The sequence below is a fragment of the Melanerpes formicivorus genome, unplaced genomic scaffold, assembly GCF_026170545.1.
Source record: "Melanerpes formicivorus ecotype bairdi unplaced genomic scaffold, bMelFor1.0.p_v2 SCAF_24, whole genome shotgun sequence".
In the NCBI taxonomy this organism is placed as follows: Eukaryota; Metazoa; Chordata; class Aves; order Piciformes; family Picidae; genus Melanerpes; species Melanerpes formicivorus.
Genome location: NW_027142376.1, coordinates 10,496,698 through 10,520,662, shown reverse-complemented (window position 1 = coordinate 10,520,662; position 23,965 = coordinate 10,496,698). Strand labels below are relative to the sequence as shown.

The 23,965-nt window shown below is 45.1% G+C and overlaps 1 protein-coding gene across 1 annotated transcript in view; it reads right to left on the bottom strand.

Moving 5' to 3' along the window:
* Positions 1–23,965, bottom strand: part of CMC1 (C-X9-C motif containing 1) — a 45,852-nt gene that overhangs the window by 1,399 nt on the left and 20,488 nt on the right. Inside the window, exon 3 of the mRNA XM_068152891.1 lies at positions 1,406–1,496. Coding sequence (XP_068008992.1) covers positions 1,406–1,496 — 91 coding nt within the window. The remainder of the gene's footprint in view (positions 1–1,405; positions 1,497–23,965) is intronic.

The following is a 23,965-nucleotide window of genomic DNA, read 5'->3' as shown; positions in this document are numbered from 1 at the left end:
ACAGGTTCAAGAGTATGTCTTGAACAGCAGACATGTAGGATTGAGGACCTCAATCATTACATTCAATATTCTCATACTTTTAACAGTGCAATTTACTAAGCATTTTCTATCAGTAGTAATTTCTTTGGGTGTTGCTATTTTGTTTCTTTTAAAACAGGAGTCCAGATAAAACTGAGTTACTCCAGATAAAACTGAGTTACTCCAGATAAAACTGAGTTACTCCAGATAAAACTGAGTTACTCCAGGTAAAACCGAGTTACTCCAGGTAAAACTGAGTTACTCCAGATAAAACTGAGTTACTCCAGGTAAAACTGAGTTACTCCAGGTAAAACTGAGTTACTCCAGATAAAACTGAGTTACTCCAGGTAAAACTGAGTTACTCCAGGTCTTGCCTGGCTGTACATTTTTTCATCACTTCCCAAATACATGAGAATAATTGTCAGTAGTTTAAAGGCATTAAATTTGCACCTCTGGTTTAACAGGGCAGGGCATACATTCTACCAAAAAACCCCTAAACAAACCCAAACCAAAGAACCCCTTTCTCTCTCCACTAGCTATGCTCAACACATCCACAACTCACCCTGGGATATTAAAGAAAGATAGGATAGGATAGGATAGGATAGGATAGGATAGGATAGGATAGGATAGGATAGGATAGGATAGGATAGGATAGGATAGGATAGGATAGGATAGGATAGGATAGGATAGGATAGGATAGGATAGGATAGGATAGGATAGGATAGGATAGGATAGGATAGGACAGGACAGGACAGGACAGGACAGGACAGGACAGGATAGGTTGGAAAAGGCCTTTGAGGTCATGAAGTCCAACCTATCATCCAACACTATCAAATAAACTAAACCATGGCACCAGCCTGATGGCACTGGGGATAAATTAGGACTTCCAAAAGAGATGCTTCAAATCATTATCTCTAATATCTAACAACTTTCTTGCTGCTGCTGTTCACAACAGCAGACCATTAACCTGACTCACCAATAGGGTATGAAGTGCTTCTAATGCTCACCTTTATAGTTTCATAGTTTCATAGTTTCATTCAGGGTTAGAAGGGACCACAAGGATCATCTAGTTCCAACCCCCCTGCCATGGGCAGGGTTATCCCCACGTATATGTAATTCAGCATAATGTAGACAGGGCTACATCTTGTCTGGGCTGAAAAACTTAGATCTGTCACCATTTAAAACAGGAAGAATCTTTATAATCATGGGACAGCTTGAGTCAATAAAGAAAATCTTGGCAGGTAGGGCCCTGCCCAGCAAGGTAAAGTTTCAGCAAATACATCCAAGTCACTAACCTTGCATAACTCTTCTGAGAAGATTTCTACTCAGTCCTACTTTAGTATAGGTGATGCAACCAAAAAACCCTAAGTATTCATGAGGAACTTACTAGCCAACCAGGCAGTCTTTCAGTGCTGAGTTCTCTTTCCGACACTTCACTACCATTAGAAGTCCAGTTTCTTGGCAGCATCTAGTAAATGCTGAGGAAAAAGGAGAAAGAAAAAAAAGGTTAGAATAGAAGAGAATAAACCAGGTTGGAAGAGACCTTCAAGATCATCGTGTCCAACCCATCAACCAATCCAACCCACCTAAACAACTAACCCATGGCACCAAACACCCCATCAAGTCTCCTCCTGAACACCTCCAATGATGGTGACTCCACCACCTCCCCAGGCAGCCCATTCCAATGGGCAATCACTCCCTCTGTGTAGAACTTCTTCCTAACATCCAGCCTAAACCTCCCCTGGTGCAGCCTGAGACTGTGTCCTCTTGTTCTGGTGCTGGCTGCCTGGGAGAAGAGACCAACCTCCGCCTGTCTACAACCTCCCTTCAGGTAGTTGTAGAGAGCAACAAGGTCACCCCTGAGTCTCCTCTTCTCCAGGCTAAGCAATGACAATTGGTAAAAACCATCTTCCTATGTGTATACTGTTTCAAATATAACCAGGTTGGCAAAGAGTATCATAGTGTCACTGGAGCATCACAGCGTCACTGGAGGTGTTTAGGAGGAGACTGGATGTGGCACTTGGTGCCATGGTTTAGTTGATTAGATGGTGTTGGGTGATAGTGGACTCGATGATCTCAAAGGTCTTTTCCAACCTGGTTAATTCTATTCTATTCTAAAAAATGTTTGTAAGGTCTTTGTCACTTCTTTAGCAACAAGATTTTAAGTCAGATTCTCCCCCAGCATGATGTAACCCATCCATACACGTGCTTCCATGCAACTCAACATCTTTCCTAAACTGAGGGGCCCAGAACTGGACACATTTCTGCTGTTCTTTCCTGGGCTGTCTATCTGGAATGTCCCTACATCAGCATCAGTGAGTATTTCTTCTTACCTTGCTAACTCAGCACTGGTTAGGCCAGACCTTGAGTACTGTGTCCAGTAATGGGCCCCTCAATTTAACTCTGGGTCCCTTGTGAACATGTCCAGAGAAGGGCAGCAAGGCTGGGGAGAGGCCTTGAGCACAAGCCCTACGAGGAGAGGCTGAGGGAGCTGGGATTAGCCTGGAGAAGAGGAGACTCTGGGTGGACCTTATTGCTGTTTACAACTACCTGAAGGGAGGTTGTAGCCAGGAGGGGGTTGGTCTCTTCTCCCAGGCATTCAGCACCAGAACAAGAGGACACAGTCTCAAGCTGCTCCAGGGGAGGTTTAGGCTCAGGGTGAGGAGAAAGTTCTTCACAGAAGGAGTTGTTAGCCATTGGAGTGTGCTGCCCAGGGAGGTGGTGGAGTCACCATCCCTGGAGGTGTTCAAGAGGGGATTAGACATGGAACTTAGTGCCATGGTTTAGTAGTCATGAGGTCTTGGGTGACAGGTTGGACTTGATGATCTTTGAGGTCTTTTCCAACCTTATTGATTCTATGATCTCAGAAAAGTCATACCTATTCTCACACTTCTAAAAAACATCCTTTTTATTTTCCTGGGAAAAAACATCAGAAGCCTTTGAAAGCTTTGCCTAGTGACCAGCTGGACTTTTACTCTCTACAGGCACTTCCTTAAGTGCTGTGCTGGTTTGTTGGTTGGGTTTTTGGGTTTTTTTTTTGTAGTAATCAGTCCTTCTGGAAGCTGTGAAGTTAAAAAACCACTGGAGACAACAGGAGGTCTCTCTCACTTGTTAGCTCCCCAGTCTTGATTGGCCAAAGGTGTGATGTCCCAGTGAACAAAACCTGAACTGCAATTGCAAACACTCCCTGGCTTCAGAAGGCCCTACTTGAGGTACATGGCCAGGCACTGCTGCAAAGTGGTGCAACTGCTTCCAGTTATCCAGCTGCTCACACTTAACAACAGAATGGAAAGAAGGTGCAAGTTAAAGCATAACCTGCATGAGGTTGGGTATCCTCATGTGAGCACACAAGCTTTGTTATCCTTCTCTTACTGCCAGCAGTTTAAAAACCCTTTGGTAGTCACATAAGGAGTGTGGTGCAAGATAAGTTTAGTTATAAATGGTTACCAGGTTACAGGAATAGAATAGACCAGGTTGGAAGAGACCTCTGAGATCATCGAGTCCAACTTATCACCCAACACCATCTAATCAACTAAACCATGGCACCAAGCACCCCATGCAGTCTCTTCCTAAACACCTCCAGTGATGGTGACTACACCACCTCCCTAGGCAGCCCATTCCAATGGCCAATCACTCTTTCTGTGAAGAACTTCTTCCTAACATCCAGCCTAAACCTCCCCTGGCACAGCCTGAGACTGTGTCCTCTTGTTCTGGTGCTGGTTGCCTGGGAGAAGAGACCAACCCCCACCTGGCTACAACCTCCCTTCTGTGTCTTTCTCACAATTTTTTCACAAACCAAAACCTGCTAAAATTATTGGTTTGGAGAATCATCTTGCAAACAGCACACAACAGTTCCAGATTCCATCTCAAACCAAGAGTTAATGTCCATCTCTGTAACCTTCACCATCATGATTCACTTCTTACTCAAGCCCTGCCTGCAGTGTAGACCAAAGCTTCGGAGTGCATAGCCAGATACCACAGAAGGAGCATATACACAGCTCTGATTACAAACCCATTGCAGTTTAACACTTCAGCAGCTACCAGCAGTAATCAAAATGCTACTCAAGCTCAAAATGAACCTCCTTCTTTAACATCTTTATTGATGATCTGGATGAGGGCATTGAGTCCATCATCAGGAAATTTGCTGATGACACCAAGCTGAGGGCAGGAGTTGATCTGCTGGAGGGTAGAGAGGCTCTGTAGAGGGACCTCAACAGGCTGGACAGATGGGCAGAGTCCAAGGGCATGAGATTGAACACATCCAAGTGCCGGGTTCTGCACATTGGCCACAACAACCCCATGCAGTGCTACAGGCTGGGGTCAGAGGGGCTGGAGAGCAGCCAGGCAGAGAGGGACCTGGGGGTGCTGGTTGATGGTAGGCTGAACATGAGCCTGCAGTGTGCCCAGGCAGCCAGGAGGGCCAATGGCATCCTGGCCTGCATCAGGAACAGTGTGGCCAGCAGGAGCAGGGAGGTCATTCTGCCCCTGTACACGGAACTGGTTAGGCCACACCTCGAGTCCTGTGTCCAGTTCTGGGCCCCTCAGTTTAGGAAGGAGGTTGACTTGCTGGAACGAGTCCAGAGAAGGGCAACAAAGTTGGTGAGGGGTTTGGAACACAAGCCCTATGAGGAGAGACTGAGGGAGCTGGGGCTGCTTAGCCTGGAGAGGAGGAGACTCAGGGGTGACCTTGTTGCTCTCTACAACTACCTGAAGGGAGGTTGTAAACAGGCAGAGGTTGGTCTCTTCTCCCAGGCAGCCAGCACTAGAACAAGAGGACACAGTCTCAGGCTGCACCAGGGGAAGTTCAGGCTGGAGGTCAGGAGGAAGTTTTACACAGAGAGAGTGATTGCCCATTGGAATGGACTGCCCGGGGAGGTGGTGGAGTCGCCGTCACTGGAGGTGTTCAGGAGGAGACTTGACAGGGTGCTTAGTTACATGGGTTAGTTGATTAGGTGGTGTTGGGTGATAGGTTGGACGTGATGATCTTGAAGGTCTCTTCCAACCTGGTTGATTCTATTCTTGATACTCTCTAAGTGATGCAAAGCACAACTGCGCTTTCAGAGTGGAACTGCTCTTTCAAAAGCCTTGTGCATCCAATCTTTACAACGTTACTAAATGACTTTATACAAGTTCCTGAACTGTATTTTCTTTTGCCTTGCAAGCAGCAAGCCACCAAAACAAGCAGCAGGGAAAGCAGATGTAAATTTGGGCCAGTCTGCAACTTCACTGTAACACAAATAAATGTTTCAAATAAACAATGAAAAGTTATTCCCAACATGTAGAAATACAAGCTGGATAAAATGAGGGGTGGAGCTCAGCACAACATGTGAAAATGAGTTGTTAGGAAGGGTAAAAATAAACCTTGTTCTCCAGCAAATGAACTCTGATGAGGTGCTGCCAGGGCAGCTACATATGTCAGTCACTGAATGCTCTATACACAGATAAGGACAGCTCCAGTACTGCGTCAACAAGCTGCAGGTGCCTGCTAGTTACCACGGAAACTGGCTATGCACCCCTCTTTCACCTGGAGCAGAGATGGTTCATGACATCATATCTGACATGGGTTAGCCCCACAGGGTCTTGTCTATGCCACAGGCTGTGTCTAAGGGGATGCACACTGAGCAAAGAACTTTTCTCAAGGCTACAGCTCAGAAATAGTTCACTGAACAGCTTATCGCTGATTCAAAGCCAGACTTCTCTCTCAGCGTTTACAGACTCCCAGCGGACAGCAAAACCAAAGCACCATGTTTAAAATGCCAAGTGTTCTCTATGCAGCATCCAACACCCCTCTAACCTTCAATCTGAGGCAGGGTGGTCCCCTCACTGTGCTGCCTTCAAAAGGAAATGGTGGAATTAGCTTGTGGGACTGAAAAAGTTTCAGTTGTATGTAGGAAAAGGGAGGACTGTATGAAGGGAAAAAAAAGGAAGACCCTGTCCCCCAAGCATTGAAAATAAACAAAAAATACAATTGAACTTTGTGTGTGTGTACAGAATAGAGTAGAATAGAGTAGAGAAGAGCAGAGTAGAGCAGCACGGAGCAGAATAGAATAGAATAGAATAGAATAGAATAGAATAGAATAGAATAGAATAGAATAGAATAGAATAGAATAGAATAGAATAGAATAGAATAGAATAGAATAGAATAGAATAGAATAGAATAGAATAGAATAGAATAGAATAGAATTAACCAGGTTGGAAAAGACCTTTGAGATCAAGTCCAACCTATCATCCAACACTATCTAATCAACTAAACCATGGCACCAAGCACCCCATCCAGTCTCTTCCTAAACACCTCCAGTGATGGTGACTCCACCACCTCCCTGGGCAGCATTCCAATGGCCAATCTCTCTTTCTATGAGGAACTTCTTCCTAACATCCAGCCTAAACCTCCCCTGGCACAGTTTAAGACTGTGTCCTCTTGTTCTGGTGCTGGTTGCCTGGGAGGGGAGACCAACCCCCACCTGGCTACAACCTCCCTTCAGGTAGTTGTAGACAGCAATAAGGTCTTCCCTGAGCCTCCTCTTCTCCAGGCTAAGCAACCCCAGCTCCCTCAGCCTCTCCTCACAGGGTTTGTGCTCCAAATTCAATAAAGGGGAACAGGTAGCAAACAGATTATATCAGTAGGGCCTTATTTTTTTTTTTAAGTAATTTTTGTAACTTTCTAAGACATGAGGTAATTAGTGTTTTAGCAAACGTGAAAGTCTTTCCATGTGCAAGGCAAGGGAAGAGCAAAAAGTCTTTGGGAATTACCTCCAGACAACCAGCAGCATGGAATCATAGAATCAACCAGGTTGGAAAAGACCTCCAAGATCATCCAGTCCAACCTATCACCCAGCCCAATCCAATCAACTAGACCAAGGTTCTACAATAATGTGTTTGCTTTGCTATAAAGGATTTTTGGTTTGGGTAATTTCAATGAGAAGAAAAGGAGGTCTGCTTTTCTTGAACAGCCCAGCACATCTGTCATCTTTGAGCACTTAGATCTGCCCTTCCTGGCAAAGTACAGTAAAGCCTTGTATGTACAGTCTCAAGCTGTGCCAGGGGAGGTTTAGGCTCGAGGTGAGGAGAAAGTTCTTCACAGAGAGAGTTGCTAGCTGTTGGAATGTGCTGCCCAGGGAGGTGGTGGAGTCACCATCCCTGGAGGTGTTCAAGAGGGGATTGGACATGGCACTTGGTGCCATGGTTTAGTAGTCAAGAGGTCTTGGGCGACAGGTTGGACTTGATGATCTTTGAGGCCTCTTTCAATTTTATTGATTCTCTGGTAACAGTTATGCCCTTGCTATTTGTCCCCTGTCTTCTGGGGTTATCACCCTCTTCTTTATGCTGCTGTGCTCTGGGTGTCTTTCTTAGAGACAGGAGAACTTGTCTCTTGGCTCTTGAAGAGCTGGCTTGCTGGAACTTCATAAAGGTGACGTGTACACATCCAGTCAAAAACTGCTGACAAATCTAGGAGTCTCGCCAGTTTAGACCCACTGTGCAAGTGATCACAAGGGGTTTGAAAGGCACCTGAGAGCTTCAAGGTGTGAGCCAAGCTTATGGGTGGTAAGGGTTAGGAAGAAACATGTTTTTCCCCAATGCTGACTTTCTGACACCTTTTTCTGCAGCAGCTGTTACTGGCTTTTGAAGATGAATGCAGGCCCTTGGTCTGATCCAGTATATCATTTTCTCATGTCTGATTGTAAATGCTTCCCAAAGCAACGTCTTCAAACTTGTTTCTAGGAAATTAGTAACAAGTATACTTTACCCCAAGGCAATCATAGAATCAATAAGGTTGGAAAAGACCTCAGAGATCATCAAGTCCAACCTATCACCCAGTACCTCATGACTAACTAAGCCATGGCTTCAAGTGCTACGTCCAATCCCTTTTTGAACACCTCCAGGGACAGTGACTCCACCACCTCCCTGGGCAGCACATTCCAATGGCAAATTACTTTCTGTGAAGAACTTTCTCCTCACCTCAAGCCTAAAATTCCCCTGTGTTTATAGAAACAGTTTCTAGGTTTTGGGGAAATATTCTTCCTGTGCAGATCACAGTTGTGCTGCCTTGGCAATTTAGTCTCTCCTTATGTTCACCTCTCAATCACAAGAGTGACTTTTCAGCTTCCTGGTAAATGGTAAGTTATTCATGGGACAGCAGTGTACCTTTGTGGACAAGAAGGCCAATGGTATCCTGGGGTGCATTAAGAAGAGCGTGTCCAGCAGTTTAAGGAGGGTTCTCTTTCCCCTCTTCTCTGCCACATATGGAGCACTGTGTTCAGTTCTGGAGAGACAGGAAAATGCTCTAGAGCCCAATGGAGGGCTACAATGATGATTAGGGGGATGGAACATCTGTATTACAAGGAGAGGCTGAGAGACCTGGGGCTGTTCAGCGTGAAGAAGACTGAGAGGGGGATCTTATTGATGTTTATAAATATCTAAAGGGTGGGTGTCAGGAAGATGGAGCCAGTCTCTTTTCAGTGGTGCCCTGCAATAGGATGGGGGGCACCAGTACAAACTGGGACACAGGAAGTTCCACCTCAACATGAGGGAAAACTTCTTTACTGCGAGGGTGATGGAGTTCCAGAACAGGCTGCCCAGAGAGGTTGTGGAGTCTCCTTCTCTGGAGACTTTCAAGACCTTCCTGGATGTGTTCCTGTGTGGCCTGGCCTAGGTGATCCTGCTTTGGCAGGAGGGGTTGGACTAGAAGATCTCAAGAGGATCCTTTCAACCCCTGCCCTCCTGTGATCCTATGATTTTACATTGGAGCGCAAGAGTTGCTGTAGTCAGTACTAAGATCTCTGTTTTCACTGAATAAGACAAAGCTGGTTTTCTGTGGTTAGAGTGCCCTGGAAAAGATTGGGCAGGAGACATCTTACATAGTGAATGTGTTTTCCCTGAACTAAGGGGAATGGAATGAAGCTGGAGGTGGGGAGATTCAGGCTAGATGTGAGGAGGAGGTTCTTCCCCATGAGAGTGGTGAAACCCTGGAATGGGTTGTCCAGGGAGGTGGTCGAGGCCCCATCCCTGGAGGTGTTTAAGAGCAGGCTGGATGAGGCTCTGGCCAGCCTGATCTAGTGTGGGGTGTCCCTGCCCATGGCAGGGGGGTTGGAACTAGATGATCCTTGTGGTCCCTCCCAACCCTGAATGATACTATGGTACTATGAAATTTCTAGAGTCCTGGGATTATCTGTCCTCCCCAGTCCTCTCTTGTATGCTAATTAATCATCTGCTCCAGGTCAGGTGCCCTCAGCAATATATTGGGGCTACAAAAGATGAAATGGAGACGGTGTTTTTGGGTGTGGGTGTGGTGATGGGCAGGGAAAGTGTATGATTATGTTATAGCAAATGAATATTTGTGGAGACAAAGCATTTGAGCCGATAACAGAGGTTCACTCGAAAGAAGCAAGGTTATTTTATGTCAATTTTCTCTTTACCCTATATAAGATGCATTTAATTATTTCATGCTATCTCCCTCTATTCAAATTAACCTGTCTTATGTATATTGTTGTTCAAATTAGAATAATTCCTTCCTCAGCTGTGTTATGCATGCTATAGTAGACTGTAATGGGAAAGCTCCTGGCATACTGACGATGCATGTATTTTATTTGCTATTGTAATTTAAAAGTAAAATCAGAAATATTGATTTCTACTTGACTGGAGAGATGATTTAGTTTGAATATCAGACTGATCTTAATCAGGTGAGAATTAATTGAGTTGGAGGTATTAGATATTCAGTGATGTTAACTGAACCATGATCAATCTAGAGAGAAGCTTTCTATTGTACTGTGTTGGAAATATCAAGTAGCTCCTACTCTACAATGTAAACCAATCTTCTCATGTTCATCCTACTACTTCCTTTGGCTCATTAAATGCACCAGTAAGCTGTTCTGTGCATGCTGAGGAGTGATCTTCAAAATAGCAAGCTAATAAATCACAATTTAATGCAAAGGGAAAAGTATAATAACTTCCCACAAAATGTTACTGATAATATTTAGTATGATTTGAATGGCTTTGTACATATTTTACAAACATAAATCAATCTCTCTCTCTCTCTCATCTCATCTCTCTCATCTCTCTCATCTCATCTCTCTCTCATCTCATCTCTCTCTCATCTCTCCTCTCTCATCTCTCCTCTCTCTCATCTCTCATCTCTCTCTTCCCTCATCTCATCTCTCTCTCATCTCTCTCATCTCTCTCTCTCATCTCTCTCATCTCTCTCTCATCTCTCTCTCTCCTCTCTCTCCTCTCTCTCCTCTCTCCTCTCTCATCTCTCTCTCATCTCTCTCTCATCTCTCTCATCTCTCTCTCCTCTCTCTCCTCTCTCTCTCCTCTCTCATCTCTCTCTCAGCTCTCTCTCATCTCTCTCTCATCTCTCTCTCATCTCTCTCTCATCTGTCTCTCATCTCTCATCTCATCTCTCTCTCCTCTCTCATCTCTCTCTCATCTCTCTCTCTCCTCTCTCTCATCTCTCTCTCCTCTCTCATCTCTCTCTCATCTCTCTCTCATCTCTCTCTCTCCTCTCTCTCATCTCTCTCTCCTCTCTCATCTCTCTCTCATCTCTCTCTCATCTCTCTCTCATCTCTCTCTCTCCTCTCTCTCCTCTCTCTCTCCTCTCTCCTCTCTCTCTCATCTCTCAGCTCTCTCTCATCTCTCTCTCATCTCTCTCATCTGTCTCTCATCTCTCATCTCATCTCTCTCTCATCTCTCTCTCATCTCTCATATCTCATCTCTCTCTCATCTCTCATCTCTCTCTCATCTCTCATCTCTCATCTCTCTCTCATCTCTCATCTCTCATCTCTCTCTCATCTCTCATCTCTCTCTCATCTCTCTCTCTCTCCATATCTCTCTCTCTCTCTCTCTTATCTCTCTCATCTCTCATCTCTCTCTCATCTCTCTCTCATCTCTCATCTCTCATCTCTCTCTCATCTCTCTCTCATATCTCATCTCTCATCTCTCTCTCATCTCTCATCTCTCTCTCATCTCTCTCTCTCTATCTCTCTCTCTCTCTTATCTCTCTCTCTCTCTCTATCTCTCTGTCTCTCTCTAAAAAAATCTTGCCCCTGTTTACACTTTAAAGGTAACTGTGTCTCATCCTCCTTCCACCATTTCCCCCCAAGGTCCCCATTGTTGGGCATCTTTTTTTCTGCCCAGTGGTAGAGCTCAAGGTATGACCCAAACATTGGGCAGAACTATTTCCTTCTTTTTGGTGTGTGTAAAGGGACAAACCCACCCCAGGAACAGCACATAAGCCTGGTCTTGGATCATGATACAAACCTGGTTTTAGTTTATTTTATTTTAAGAGTGTGATAGCAGTATCATAAGTGTTGAGAAAATATAAATGGTGAGATAACACCTCTGTAGGACTTTTCTCTTAAGTAGCAAAATTGTAAAGTCTTTAAATAAACCAGAGCCAGACCTGAGAGGATCAATTTATCCTGATAATGGGAAATACTTAATTTGTTTTGTGTACATCCACACAGGTGCATCATTGTTCTTGATAAAGCTGCAGTTCTCATATATGAATTGCACCCCACGCTGCAATCTGAGCCAGTAGAGAAATACCAAGTGCTGCTACAATCTGAATCTGCCCAAAATGAACTTTCTGAAGTAGCCTTCCTGCTACACACAGTTCAGAGACTGGAAATAATAATAGAATAGAAGAGAAGAGAAGAGAATAAACCAGGTTGGAAGAGACCTTCAAGATCATCATGTCCAACCTATCAACTAAGCCAACCCACCTAATCAACTAAACCATGGCACCAAACACCCCATCAAGTCTCCTGAACACCTCCAATGATGGTGACTCCACCACCTCACCAGGCAGCCCGTTCCAATGGGCAATCACTCTCACTGTGTAGAACTTCTTCCTAACATCCAGCCTAAACCTCCCCTGGTGCAGCTTGAGACTGTGTCCTCTTGTTCTGGTGCTGGTTCCCTGGGAGAAGAGACCAACATCCACCTGTCTACAACCTCCCTTCGGGTAGTTGTAGAGAGCAATAAGGTCACCCCTGTGTCTCCTCCAGACTAAGCAACCCCAACTCCCTTAGCCTCTCCTCATAGCTCTTGTGTTCCAAACCCCTCAACAACTTCGTTGCCCTTCTCTGGACACGCTCCAGCAAGCCTTATGAATACTACCCTTTAAGATCCAAAAATATTATTATATAACATTGAATAATGAGTCCTTGGTATTTTTATACCAACACAGTCTCAGTGCTGTCTACAACTACCTGATAGGAGGTTGTGGCCAGGTGGGGGTTGGTCTCTCCTCCCAAGCAACCAGCAACAGAATGAAGGGACACAGTCTCAAACTGTGCTAGGGGAGGTTCAAGCTGGATATTAGGAAGATGTTTTTCACAGAGAGAGTGATTGGCCATTGGAATGGGCTGCCCAGGGAGGTGGTGGAGTCGCCGTCCCTGGAGATCTTCAAGAAAAGCCTGGATGAGTCATTATTTGCCTACTAAAGATACTTGGTTCAGGAATGTTCTTGTCAAGTACAAGCATTGGCTTCTACATGAGCTTTCAGGTAGAGCCCTCCTGATGAGCACAGTTAAACTGCACTCGTTTTAAGCAGCTGTTTCCTTTAAGACTGGCTTGATCTAATTTTCCTCCCACCCTGCAGTAAGTATCCCTGACATCAAGCATTACCACACCAGGCGCTGGAAGAGGCACAACTGGAACAAATGCAAGTTCCCCCATGGCTACTGTCTGTCACTGCCTGCTTCTATATAAACAAGTGCATCCAACTTGAGCTGCACAGAGCAGCCTTGCTGATGCTTATCCTCCCACCCCCTTCGAGAGCCACTCAGGGACAGCTTAGAAGTCAGCGTAACAGATGACTAGAAGAAGCAACACCCCCCTCCCTCTGTCCCACAGTGCCAGGAAGTTCCTTAGCTGAACTTCCAAGTGTTTCTTAAAAATACATCTATTTCTGACAGCAGCTCTCCAACAGGCAGGAACAGCAGTGGTGTCCTTCTACCACACGGTGGAGATAGAGCAGTCCTTTACATAATCCTCCAAGGGGCAATTTCACACCTATTCCACCATGCCACCAGCTCTAAGCTACAGCATGCTGGTTTGGGAATCACATGGGGTTTTTTTCCCCCCCCCCAGTTCACTTTACTGTATTTGGAAAAGCAAGTTTTTTTAACTCAAAGTTCCAATACCAAAGCTTGGGGTTAATACTCAAACACTACCTCCTTCCAACTCAGGACAGGTGTATTCCCTTAAAACAAACCCCAAAAGAAGAGTAAAATTCAAGTAGAGGAGGCAGGAAATCTGCATGGCTAAGCAAGGAGCTCCTAAAAAAAACCTCAGATGGAAGAGGGAAGTTTACAACACGTGGAAAAAGGGTGGGAGGATTATAGAAATGCTGCCAGAATATGTAGAGACACAAGAAAGAACAATGCTCTCTTGGGACTTAGTCTGGCTAGGGAGGTAAAAGACGACAAGAAGAGGTTCTTCAAATGTATCAATGAGAAAAGGAAGAAAAGGGGAGAAGTGGGCCCATTAACAAATGAGGGAGGAGAGATGGTAACAGAAGATGCCACAGTGGCAGAATTACTGAGTGCCTTCTTTGCATCAGTCTTCACTCCCAAGACCAGCCTGCAGGAATCTCGGTCACTGTAAATAAGAGAGCAGAACTGGAGGGTGGAAGATACTCCACTGGTCAGCAAAGACTGGGTTAGGGATCACTTGGACAAACTGAAACTGCACAAATCCATGGATCCAGATGGGGTGCATGCATGTGTGCTGAGGGAGCTGGCTCATGTTGTTGCTGAGCCTCTCTCCATCATTTTTGAACAATCAGGGAGAACAGGAGAGGTGCTTGAAGACTTGCAAGAAAGCAGACGTCACTCCAGCCTTCAAAAAAGGCAAGAAGGAAGACCCAGGCAACTACAGACCAATCAGCCTCACCTCCATCTCTGGTAAGGTGATGGAGCAGCTCATTCTGGAGAGCATCCCTAACCACATGAAAACAAGCCTTTGACAAGTCAACAAAGTAAAACAGAATTCACCATTTCTCAGATATGGAAGTCCCAGAAGAAAAGAGTTCTTCAGTGTAAAGCTTAATGGACAAGCAGCACTAAAATCTGCGTACCACCATAGACTTTACTGGCACAAATCCAGTTTGGTGCAAGAGACACAGTGCTCTGACTTCTGACAGTTGACTGCACTGTGCTCTTTGAACTGTATGCACACATGTAGGCAAGAGTGGCAGGAACTGCTTGCTGAAATGCATCTGTTCTGCCTGCTCCAAGTATCTTGTTTCTGATGCAGAAGGATTTCAGAGAACTACAGTCTCAACACTATCATGAAAGAAACAGCCAGGATAATCACAAGTGTGGTTTCCACATTTACAACAACTGCACTTTAAGAATTTATTTAGCAGTTCTTCAAACAAATACTAGCAATGGATCTGCCACAAAACCACTGGCAAAGGAGACACTAAAAATTCAGTCAAGAAGAAATAGATATGGGGCTTGAGTTGAGAAGCTACTTTAGTCACACTTCTTCCCATGGCAAGCTACTTTAGAACAGAAGAGAATTACCAGCTTGGAAAAGGCCTTTGAGATCATCAAGTCCAACTTATCACCCAACATCATCTAATCAACTAAACCATGGCACTAAGTACCTCAGCCAGTCTCTTCCTAAAAACTTCCAGTGATGGTGACTCCACCACCTCCCTGGGCAGCACATTCCAATGGCCAATCACTCTTTCTGGGAAGAATTTCTTCCTAATATCCAGCCTTAAACCTCTCTTCCCATGGCATGAGGATGCTTACTATGAAATATCACATGCTACCCAAACAGAACTACTCTGGTTTTGTCAGCCGCTCTCTAAAGGAGACAAAGGTCACTTCTAACAAGTTCAGTCACAGGATCCACAAAGTTCAACCTGCTGTAAGGCAAAACGTGACAGAGGACCCCTGTGCATTGACCAGTGGCTGCTGAGGATGCCACGAACTAAAACCAGCATGCAGCGCCTAGAACACGAGCACAAGCTGACTGAGGGTCTTGCTGCTGCCATTCCCATGGCTTCTCAAGCAGCACCACTACATCCTCACATAACTTTTTATCCTCCTTCTCTATGTAGGACTGAAAGCTCTTTGGGGTGTATTCCAATTTTCCTGGCTGGGACCGCTCAGTGCTACGCCTGGATTGCAGCCAGTACCTTCTTCGTTGGCACACGGAAACTACAAGAACAGAATCCAGATAAGAATCTTTCCTCTCTATTCTGGGTTCTCACTAAATGAGCTTTACTCACTGAATGCAGATGTACACATGCCTCCACCACCACAGATTTGTCAGGATCTAAGTTTTTCCAAAGATTTTTCCACCACTATTCTGAAGGGGGGGGGGGGGGGGGGGGGGGGGGAGGAAGAAAGAAAGAAAACCCCACAGAAAAAAAACCACCCAACAACAAAACCCAACAAACACCCAAAAGCTAGCATATGCTGTATTAATGTAAAACCCCTAGAGGGCAACTAAGCTTCAATTTCAGCCTGCATAAATATTCAGCTCCTTAACTAGTTTACAGATTATGTAAACTACTTCCTTCAATCTTGGGGGTTTTCCCCTCATTTAAAAGAAATGAATCCTTTTCATTCTCAAATCACACTACTGCTGCCTATTTAGTGTAAGTTAATCACCACTGCCCAACCAGAGACTGAGTTCTCAACTCAACAAAGCTCAAATGTGTGCAAGAGAGAACAATAAAGAAAAAACATGCAAGGGCCTCATTGGAACAAAGAAAACAAGCATATGAAAGTCTCAAATCACTTTCTTTGCATTCAAGAACTTTAACAATGCATCTTGTTTATTATTCAGCTTAGTATTAATTTATTGCATGGCATCTGTTTTCTTGCACAGCAGGCTGGTTAAAAGTCTCAGATTTATGAATTTAGGTTTATACTGTGAGGATTTTTTGCCTGTTTCCCCCCTACATATTTTGATTTCAGCCTTATGTACTGTGTATTTGGGGACACAAAAAACAAAAGGAAGTTATGAAACAGGAAGTAATATGACAATTTGGTTAAGGAAAATAGAATAGCTTCATTTCTTCCTCAGTCAACTAGAGTCCAGTGATTAAAGAAGAGGAAAAAGAAAAAGAAAAAAGAAATAAAAGAGATAAGTAAAGCAGCTATAAAAGGAAAAAAACCTTCATTTGACTCCAGGTGTTCACCCCAAATTGTGAAACTGCTAACTCCAGTGTGTAGTTGAACCTTGTTGGTAAGAAAGTAGGCAGGCATTAACTGCCCTTCCCCTCCTTCTCACTGAATCCTGGTGGGAGCTGAGAGGCACTTACTATCCTGCCAGTCCACAGCTGCACAGAACCACAAGCACACTGGTGTTTGGTTAGTGTCTCCTCTAATATTAATCAATGGGACTCCCAGGCAGTGTGGAAGCAACCTGAGATAGGAAAGAAACAAACAGCTCTTTATCAAATCTCACAAAGCCCAAGCATTTCTACATGGCTTTTGCAAGAGATCAAATACCCTAACAGAAATTCATAGCATAACCATCCCTGCTGTAAGCATGCCAAGGCTACACCACAAATGCATTGATCATGGTTCTCCTTCATATATGGTCTTACCCTCATTTACCTGTGAAGAGAGACTAAAAATGACTTCCAGAGGAATTTAGAGGACACAGTCTCAAGCTGCACCAGGGGAGGTTTAGGCTGGATGTTAGGAAGAAGTTCTTCACAGAAAGAGTGATTGCCCATTGGAATGGGCTGCCCAGGGAGGTGGTGGAGTCACCATCATTGAAGGTGTTTAGGAAGAGACTGGATGGGGTGCTTGGTGCCATGGCTTAGTTGATTAGATAGTGTTGGATGATAGGTTGGACTCCATGACCTCGAAGGTCTTTTCCAACCTGGTTAATTCTATTCTATTCACTTTACCTAATTTTAGCCACCTAAAATTTGTATGTCTGGCCTAAAGCTGGAAGAATGGAATGGAATGGAATGGAATGGAATGGAATGGAATGGAATGGAATGGAATGGAATGGAATGGAATGGAATGGAATGGAATGGAATGGAATGGAATGGAATGGAATGGAATGGATTGGAAGAGACCTTCAAGATTATCGCATCCAACCCAACAACCAATCCAACCCACCTAATCAACTAAACCATGGCACCAAGCACCCCATCAAGTCTCCTCCTGAACACCTCCAGTGATGGTGACCCCACCACCTCCCCAGGCAGCCCATTCCAATGGGCAATCACTCTCTCTGTATAGAACTTCTTCCTAACCTCCAGCCTAAACCTCCCCTGGCGCAGCAGTACTTTGATGTCCTCCTTCTTGCCTTGTCACAAAACAGACTGCCCTTCCAGAATGCAGTTAGGTCCCACCTGAGAGATTTAATGACTGGTTTAGACCAAACAATTTTCAAATTATTAGAATTAGGATGAAGTACCTCCCATCCAACACGACTGAACAAAAAAAATCACTAAGGAGAAATTCAAGGAGCTGACATAAAAGTCTCCAAAGACAGTGCCCAGCTCACAGTGGTCTTCTCTCTGAATACTGCAGAAGAGCAGGAAGTAACTGCTGCCTCACTAGAGCTTTGAAAGACTGCAGGAGGGAGAAAAGGAAGGCTAGATACTGTTTCTTATTGAGATGCATCCCCTCTGATTGGTTCAAGTAATCATTCTGAATTTTTGCTGCAAGCTCAGCCACAGCTTAGGGACTTCAGCAGTGGAGAACCATTAGTACAAAACACACACAAATAAAAGGTTATTGCACAATCAGTTGGGGTTTGCACCAGGGGAGGTTTAGGCTGGATGTTAGGAAGAAGTTCTTCACAGAAAGAGTGACTGGCCATTGGGATGTGCTGCCCAGGGTGGTAGTGGAGTCACCATCACTGGAGATGTTTAAGAAGAGACTGGATGGGGCACTTGGTGCCATGGCTTAGTTGATTAGTGGTGTTGGGTGACAGGTTGGACTTGATGACCTTCAAGGTCTTTTCCAACCTGGTTAATTCTATTCCTTTCTATTCTATTCTACTTTTGTGCACTACAAGCCCTGGGTAAGACCATGAGATCAGAGTTAGGATGTACTAACAGAACTGCTTGTGAAATGTTGCACTGGTTTTCTAAGCTCAAATACTTCCTTAGAGAAGAACTTTGTTCTGTAGCTTTGCCAATCCAGCTGTTTTCCAGAGACAGCAGTATTCTTGCATTTCAAAATCCAACACATAATCCTAACTGTAATTAACAACAGCAATAATGAGACTCTAATTAAATTCAAGGAGATAAATGCATATTTGAATACATAAGAGGTTATCTAGAGGAGAATGGAACTAAGATATTTAGCTTGGGCAAAAAAAGAAGGAAAGAAAAAAAATCACATATCATATTTTCCTGAATTGATACCTAAAGACCAAGAGCAGAAGACAAAAAGATGAAACCAGGGCTATTAATCTAGATTACCAGTGTGTTGGAAGAATGCAGCTAAAGCACAAGTTAATATCTCCTTGCTAAATATCTTCCTTCTACAGAATTGCAAACATTAATAAATTATAACCCCCCAAAATAGAATAGAATAAACCAGGCTGGAAGAGACCTTCAAGATCATCGTGTCCAACCTATCAACCAATCCAACCCACCTAAACAACTAACCCATGGCACCAAGCACCCCATCAAGTCTCCTCCTGAACACCTCTAGTGATGGTGACTCCACCACCTCCCTGGGCAGCCCATTCCAATGGCCAATCACTCTCTCTGTGAAGAACTTCTTCCTAACATTCAGCCTAAACCTCCCCTGGCACAGCCTGAGACTGTGTCCTCTTGTTCTGGTACTGGCTGCCTGGGAGAAGAGACCAACCTCTGCCTGTCTACAACCTCCCTTCAGGTAGTTGTAGAGAACAGTAAGGTCACCCCTGAGTCTCCTCTTCTCCAGGCTAAGCAGCCCCAGCTCCCTCAGCCTCTCCTCATAGGGCTTGTGTTCCAAACCCCTCACCAACTTCGTTGCCCTTCTCTGGACTCGTTCCAGCAAGTCAACCTCCTTCCTAAACTGAGGGGCCCAGAACTGGACACAGTACTCGAGGTGTGGCCTAACCAGTGCAGTGTACAGGGGCAGAATGACCTCCCTGCTCCTGCTGGCCACACTGTTCCTGATGCATTTCTGCCAAACATCAACTGTTTCTCAAAAGTTTATGCCCAGTCACTAAATAATATTTACATGAATTTGATGGCAGAGTGGAGAGGCCAGATTCCCCAATCAATATTACGTTTTAAAACTGAAGATTCATTGCTACTCAGGGATGAAGCACATCAAAATCAACTTACACAACAGCCTAGCTGAAGCAAGAGGACTTTTCCACACCATTCTCGCTCTCCACAAAGGATTTAAAACTGTCAAGCTGTTTTAAATAGGCATGTATAAGACTATTCCATCACATATATATGTACATGCTTTCTATTTCCCAAGCAGTTACATCAGAAATAGTTTTCAAAAGCATGAGGGCACTTTTATAACAAAGAGGAAGCTGAAATATTACTCAACAGCAGTGATGCACCATGACATGTAGATAAAAAACAACATTTTAAAGACAGAACATTGGATAGAAGTTATTGAAGGCACCACAGTATGTTATTAAAGATTATTCCATTAATTACTCATTAAATACCTGGTTGTAATACTCCAAACAATACATACTCTTTTATAATCTGCTTTTCCATATTCTTCAGGAAGCAGTAATTAGAAGTCTATGTTCCTTAACTAGATATGTTCCTTAACTAGATCTTCATCTTCATTGATGATCTGGATGAGGGGGTCGAGTCAGTCATCAGCAAGTTTGCAGATGACACAAAGTTAGGGGCAGATGTTAGTCAGTTAGAGGGTAGAAAGGCTATGCAGAGGGACCACGACCAACTGGACAGATGGGTAGAATCCAATGGGATGGCATTTAACAAGTCCAAGTGCCAGGTGCTGCACTTTGGCCACAGCAACCCCATGCAGAGCTACAGGCTGGGGTCGGAGTGGCTGGAGAGCTCCCAAACAGAGAGGGACCTGGGTGTGCTGATCGACAGCCACCTGAATATGAGACAGCAGTGTGCCCAGGGGGCCAAGAGGGCCAATGGCATCCTGGCCTGCATTAGGAATAGTGTGGCCAGCAGGAGCAGGGAAGTCATTGTGCCCCTGTACTCTGCTTTGGTTAGGCCACACCTCGAGTACTGTGTCCAGTTCTGGGCCCCTCAGTTTAGGAAGGATGTTGACTTGCTGGAGCGTGTCCAGAGAAGGGCAACAAGGCTGGGGAGAGGCCTTGAGACCTATGAGGAGAGGCTGAGGGAGCTGGGATTGTTTAGCCTGGAGAAGAGGAGGCTCAGGGGTGACCTCATTGCCCTCTACAACTACCTGAAGGGTGGTTGTAGCCGGGAAGGGGTTGGTCTCTTCTCCCAGGCAACCAGCACCAGAACAAGGGGACACAGTCTCAAGCTGCGCCAGGGGAGGTTTAGATTCGAGGTGAGGAGAAAGTTCTTCACCGAGAGAGTCATTCATCATTGGAATGTGCTGCCCAGGGAGGTGGTGGAGTCACTGTCCCTGGAGGCGTTCAAGAGGAGATTGGACGTGGCACTTGGTGCCATGGTCTAGTCATGGGGTCTGTGTTGATAGGTTGGACTCGATGATCCTCAAGGTCATTTCCAACCTTGGTTATACTGTGATACTGTGATTCATGCCCAAGCCTACATTAAGGTAATAATGCAGTGTCTTAAAATATGTAAGAATGTAACCATTACAGCCTGGCAGATTTTCATCCTGACAGCAGAAGGAATATGCCCATCTGAATCCTTGACAGACTATGTGCTGGCCTTGCTGCAGTAGGTCTTACTCAGCATGCCATATTTCTTCAGTCATGTTGACTTTTGCTTTCACACATCTCCCTCATTGAGGTACTTCACAATCTGGGAAGAAATAGAAGGGATGTTCCCCATACACTCAAACTTTGCACAAGCTGCATTGTTGGGGTAGGAAATGGAATGGCATACTAGACAGGCACCATCTCCTTCCCTCCACATAGCCATACTACAGTCATGCCCAAGATAGGCATCATGGACAAAGCAATGGCTTGTGCAATATCTTCCATATTTAGCAGCTCAATCCCTCCAGCAACGTTTACACTATACTTGTTTCTTAAATAATGAACAGAAGGCACACTAAGTTAGAAAGTTTATTTACAGTAAGAAGGAGTACACAAAACCCCCAAAAGCCAATCAGATCCTGGGCTGCATCAAGAGAAGTGTGGCTAGCAGGTCAAGGGAGGTGATCCTCCCCCTCTACTCAGCTCTGGTGAGACCCCACCTGGAGTACTGCGTCCAGTTCTGGAGGCCCTATTACAAAAGGGATCTGGACGTGCTGGATGTGTCCAGAGAAGGGCCACGAGGATGATCAGAGGGCTGGAGCACCTCTCCTATGAGGACAGACTGAAGGAGTTGGGGCTGTTCAGTCTGCAGAAGAGAAGGCTCCCAGGTGACCTCATTGTGGCCTTCCAGTATCTGAAGGGGGCCTACAGGAAGGCTGGAGAAGGACTTCTCAGATCTCAGGCAGTGACAGGACTAGGGGGAATGGAATGAAGCTGGAGGTGGGGAGATTCAGGCTAGATGTGAGGAGGAGGTTCTTCACCATGAGAGTGGTGAAGCCCTGGAATGGGTTGTCCAGGGAGGTGGTCGAGGCCCCGTCCCTGGGGGTGTTTAAGAGCAGGCTGGATGAGGCTCTGGCCAGCCTGATCTAGTGTGGGGTGTCCCTGCCCATGGCAGGGGGGTTGGAACTAGATGATCCTCGTGGTCCCTTCCAACCCTGACTGATACTATGGTACTATGATAACCAACCAAACAGAAGAACCCCAAACAAACAAAAGCCTCAAAACAAAAAGCAACAAAAAGCAAATAAACAAGAGGAGGAAATTATGACAGTTAAGGATTTACATCAGAAAAAATAAAGTACTTTCTATCACTGTCCTAATGAATTACTCTGACTGGGCTGTCAGATTCACTGTAGAAAATCAGAACACCAAAGGCAGGAGAGAAAAAAAAGAAATGAGCCACAAAAGTATAGTATTTGAAGTTGCAGGATGTGATCACTTTGGTTTGTTAGATATCATTTTCTTCAACCTCAAAGCATGCTCCTGAAAACAATTCTGGAATTGTTTTGCATTTATTTACACAAAGTGATGATGGACAGGACAGGACAGGATAGGACAGGACAGGATAGGATAGGATAGGATAGGATAGGATAGGATAGGATCAGACCAGACCAGAAAAGACCTTTGAGATCATCAAGTCCAACCTATCATCCAACACCATCTAATCAACTAAACCATGGCAACAAGTGCCCCATCCAGTATCTCCTTAAACATCTCCAGTGATGGTGACTCTACCACCTCCCTGGGCAGCACATTCCAATGGCCAATCACTCTTTCTGTAAAGAATTTCTTCCTAACATCCAGACTGCTGAATGCAGTACCTAAGAGGGGTTTACAACCCAAAACTGCAAAGCAACTACTCAATACATCACTAAGGACATGCAGTTTAAGTAAGTTACAAGTACTGCCATTAGCAATGCATTGCTAAGTACAGCTATGCCACAGCAATACAATACAATACTGGAATATTCTAATATAGAAGCACCAGAACAAGAGGACACAGTCTCAGGCTGCACCAGGGGAGATTCAAGCTGGAGGTCAGGAGGAAGTTTTACACAGAGAGAGTGATTGCCCATTGGAATGGGCTGCCCGGGGAGGTGGTGGAGTCGCCATCACTGGAGGTGTTCAGGAGGAGACTTGACAGGGTGCTTGGTTGCATGGGTTAGTTGATTTGGTGGTGTTGGATGATAGGCTGGACGTGATGATCTTGAAGGTCTCTTCCAACCTGGTCTATTCTATTCTATTCTATGCTATTCTATTCTACTGTCATGGATACCACCCATGTACCACAATAACCCAAAAATATACAGCAGATTTAAACCAGCATTTGCTAACAAATGGGGAGAGAGTTAAAACCAGGCACACTAGAGATGAGCCTAAGGACAGACTACAGTCTGCCATTTCACTTGAGGTGGAAAATGGTGACAATAGTATCAAAATTGTCTGTGACAAGTGGCAGGAAGACACACCAGGGCTGGAAGGATAGGGAGGTAGTAAGCATCTTCCACCTGTTGCCCTGAAGCATCCTGTGAACACTACAGCAAAGGCAAGGTCTTACACAGGTAAGCCAGGGGCCTCTGAGGTAATAGAAGACAGGAGGGTAGCTCCCATGAAACACCTTGGAGGAACAAGGGGGTGCCCCTCTAAGAAGGTGACATGGGCGGCAGCCCAGCTGCAGTGCCTCCACACCAATGCACGCAGCACGGGCAACAAACAGGAGGAGTTGGAAGCTGCCCTGCTACAGGAAACTATGACAAAGTGGCAATTACAGAAACTTGGTGGGATGAATCCTGTGATTGCAGTGTGGCTATTGGAGGTGACAAGCTGCTCAGAAGGGACAGGAGAGGAAGAAGGGATGGAGATGTTGCCCTCTATGTAAAGAGGTGCACAGAGTACGAAGAGTTGTCGCTGAAGAACAGCCATGAGCCGGTTGAAAGCTAATGGGTAGGAATTAAGGATCAGGACAACAAAGGGAGCCTTGCAGCTGGAGTCTACTCCAGGCCACCCAATGAAGCAGAGGCTATTAATGAAGCCTTCTTACTCCAGCTTGAGGAGACATCACAATCACAGGCTCTCATCCTTCTGGGGGACATAGCTGTAGACAATCCAGGAGGTTCCTGGAGTGTCTGGATGACAGCTTCTTAATACAAGAAATTAACAGCCCTACCTGAGGTGATACATTATTGGACCAGTTGGTCACAAATGCAAGTGAAGTCATCAGGGAAGTCAAAGTCAAAGGCAGCCCAGGGTGCAGTGATCATGCACTAGTGCAGTTCGCTAAGGGGTATGAAGCCAATGAGAATCATAGTCAGGACTAAAT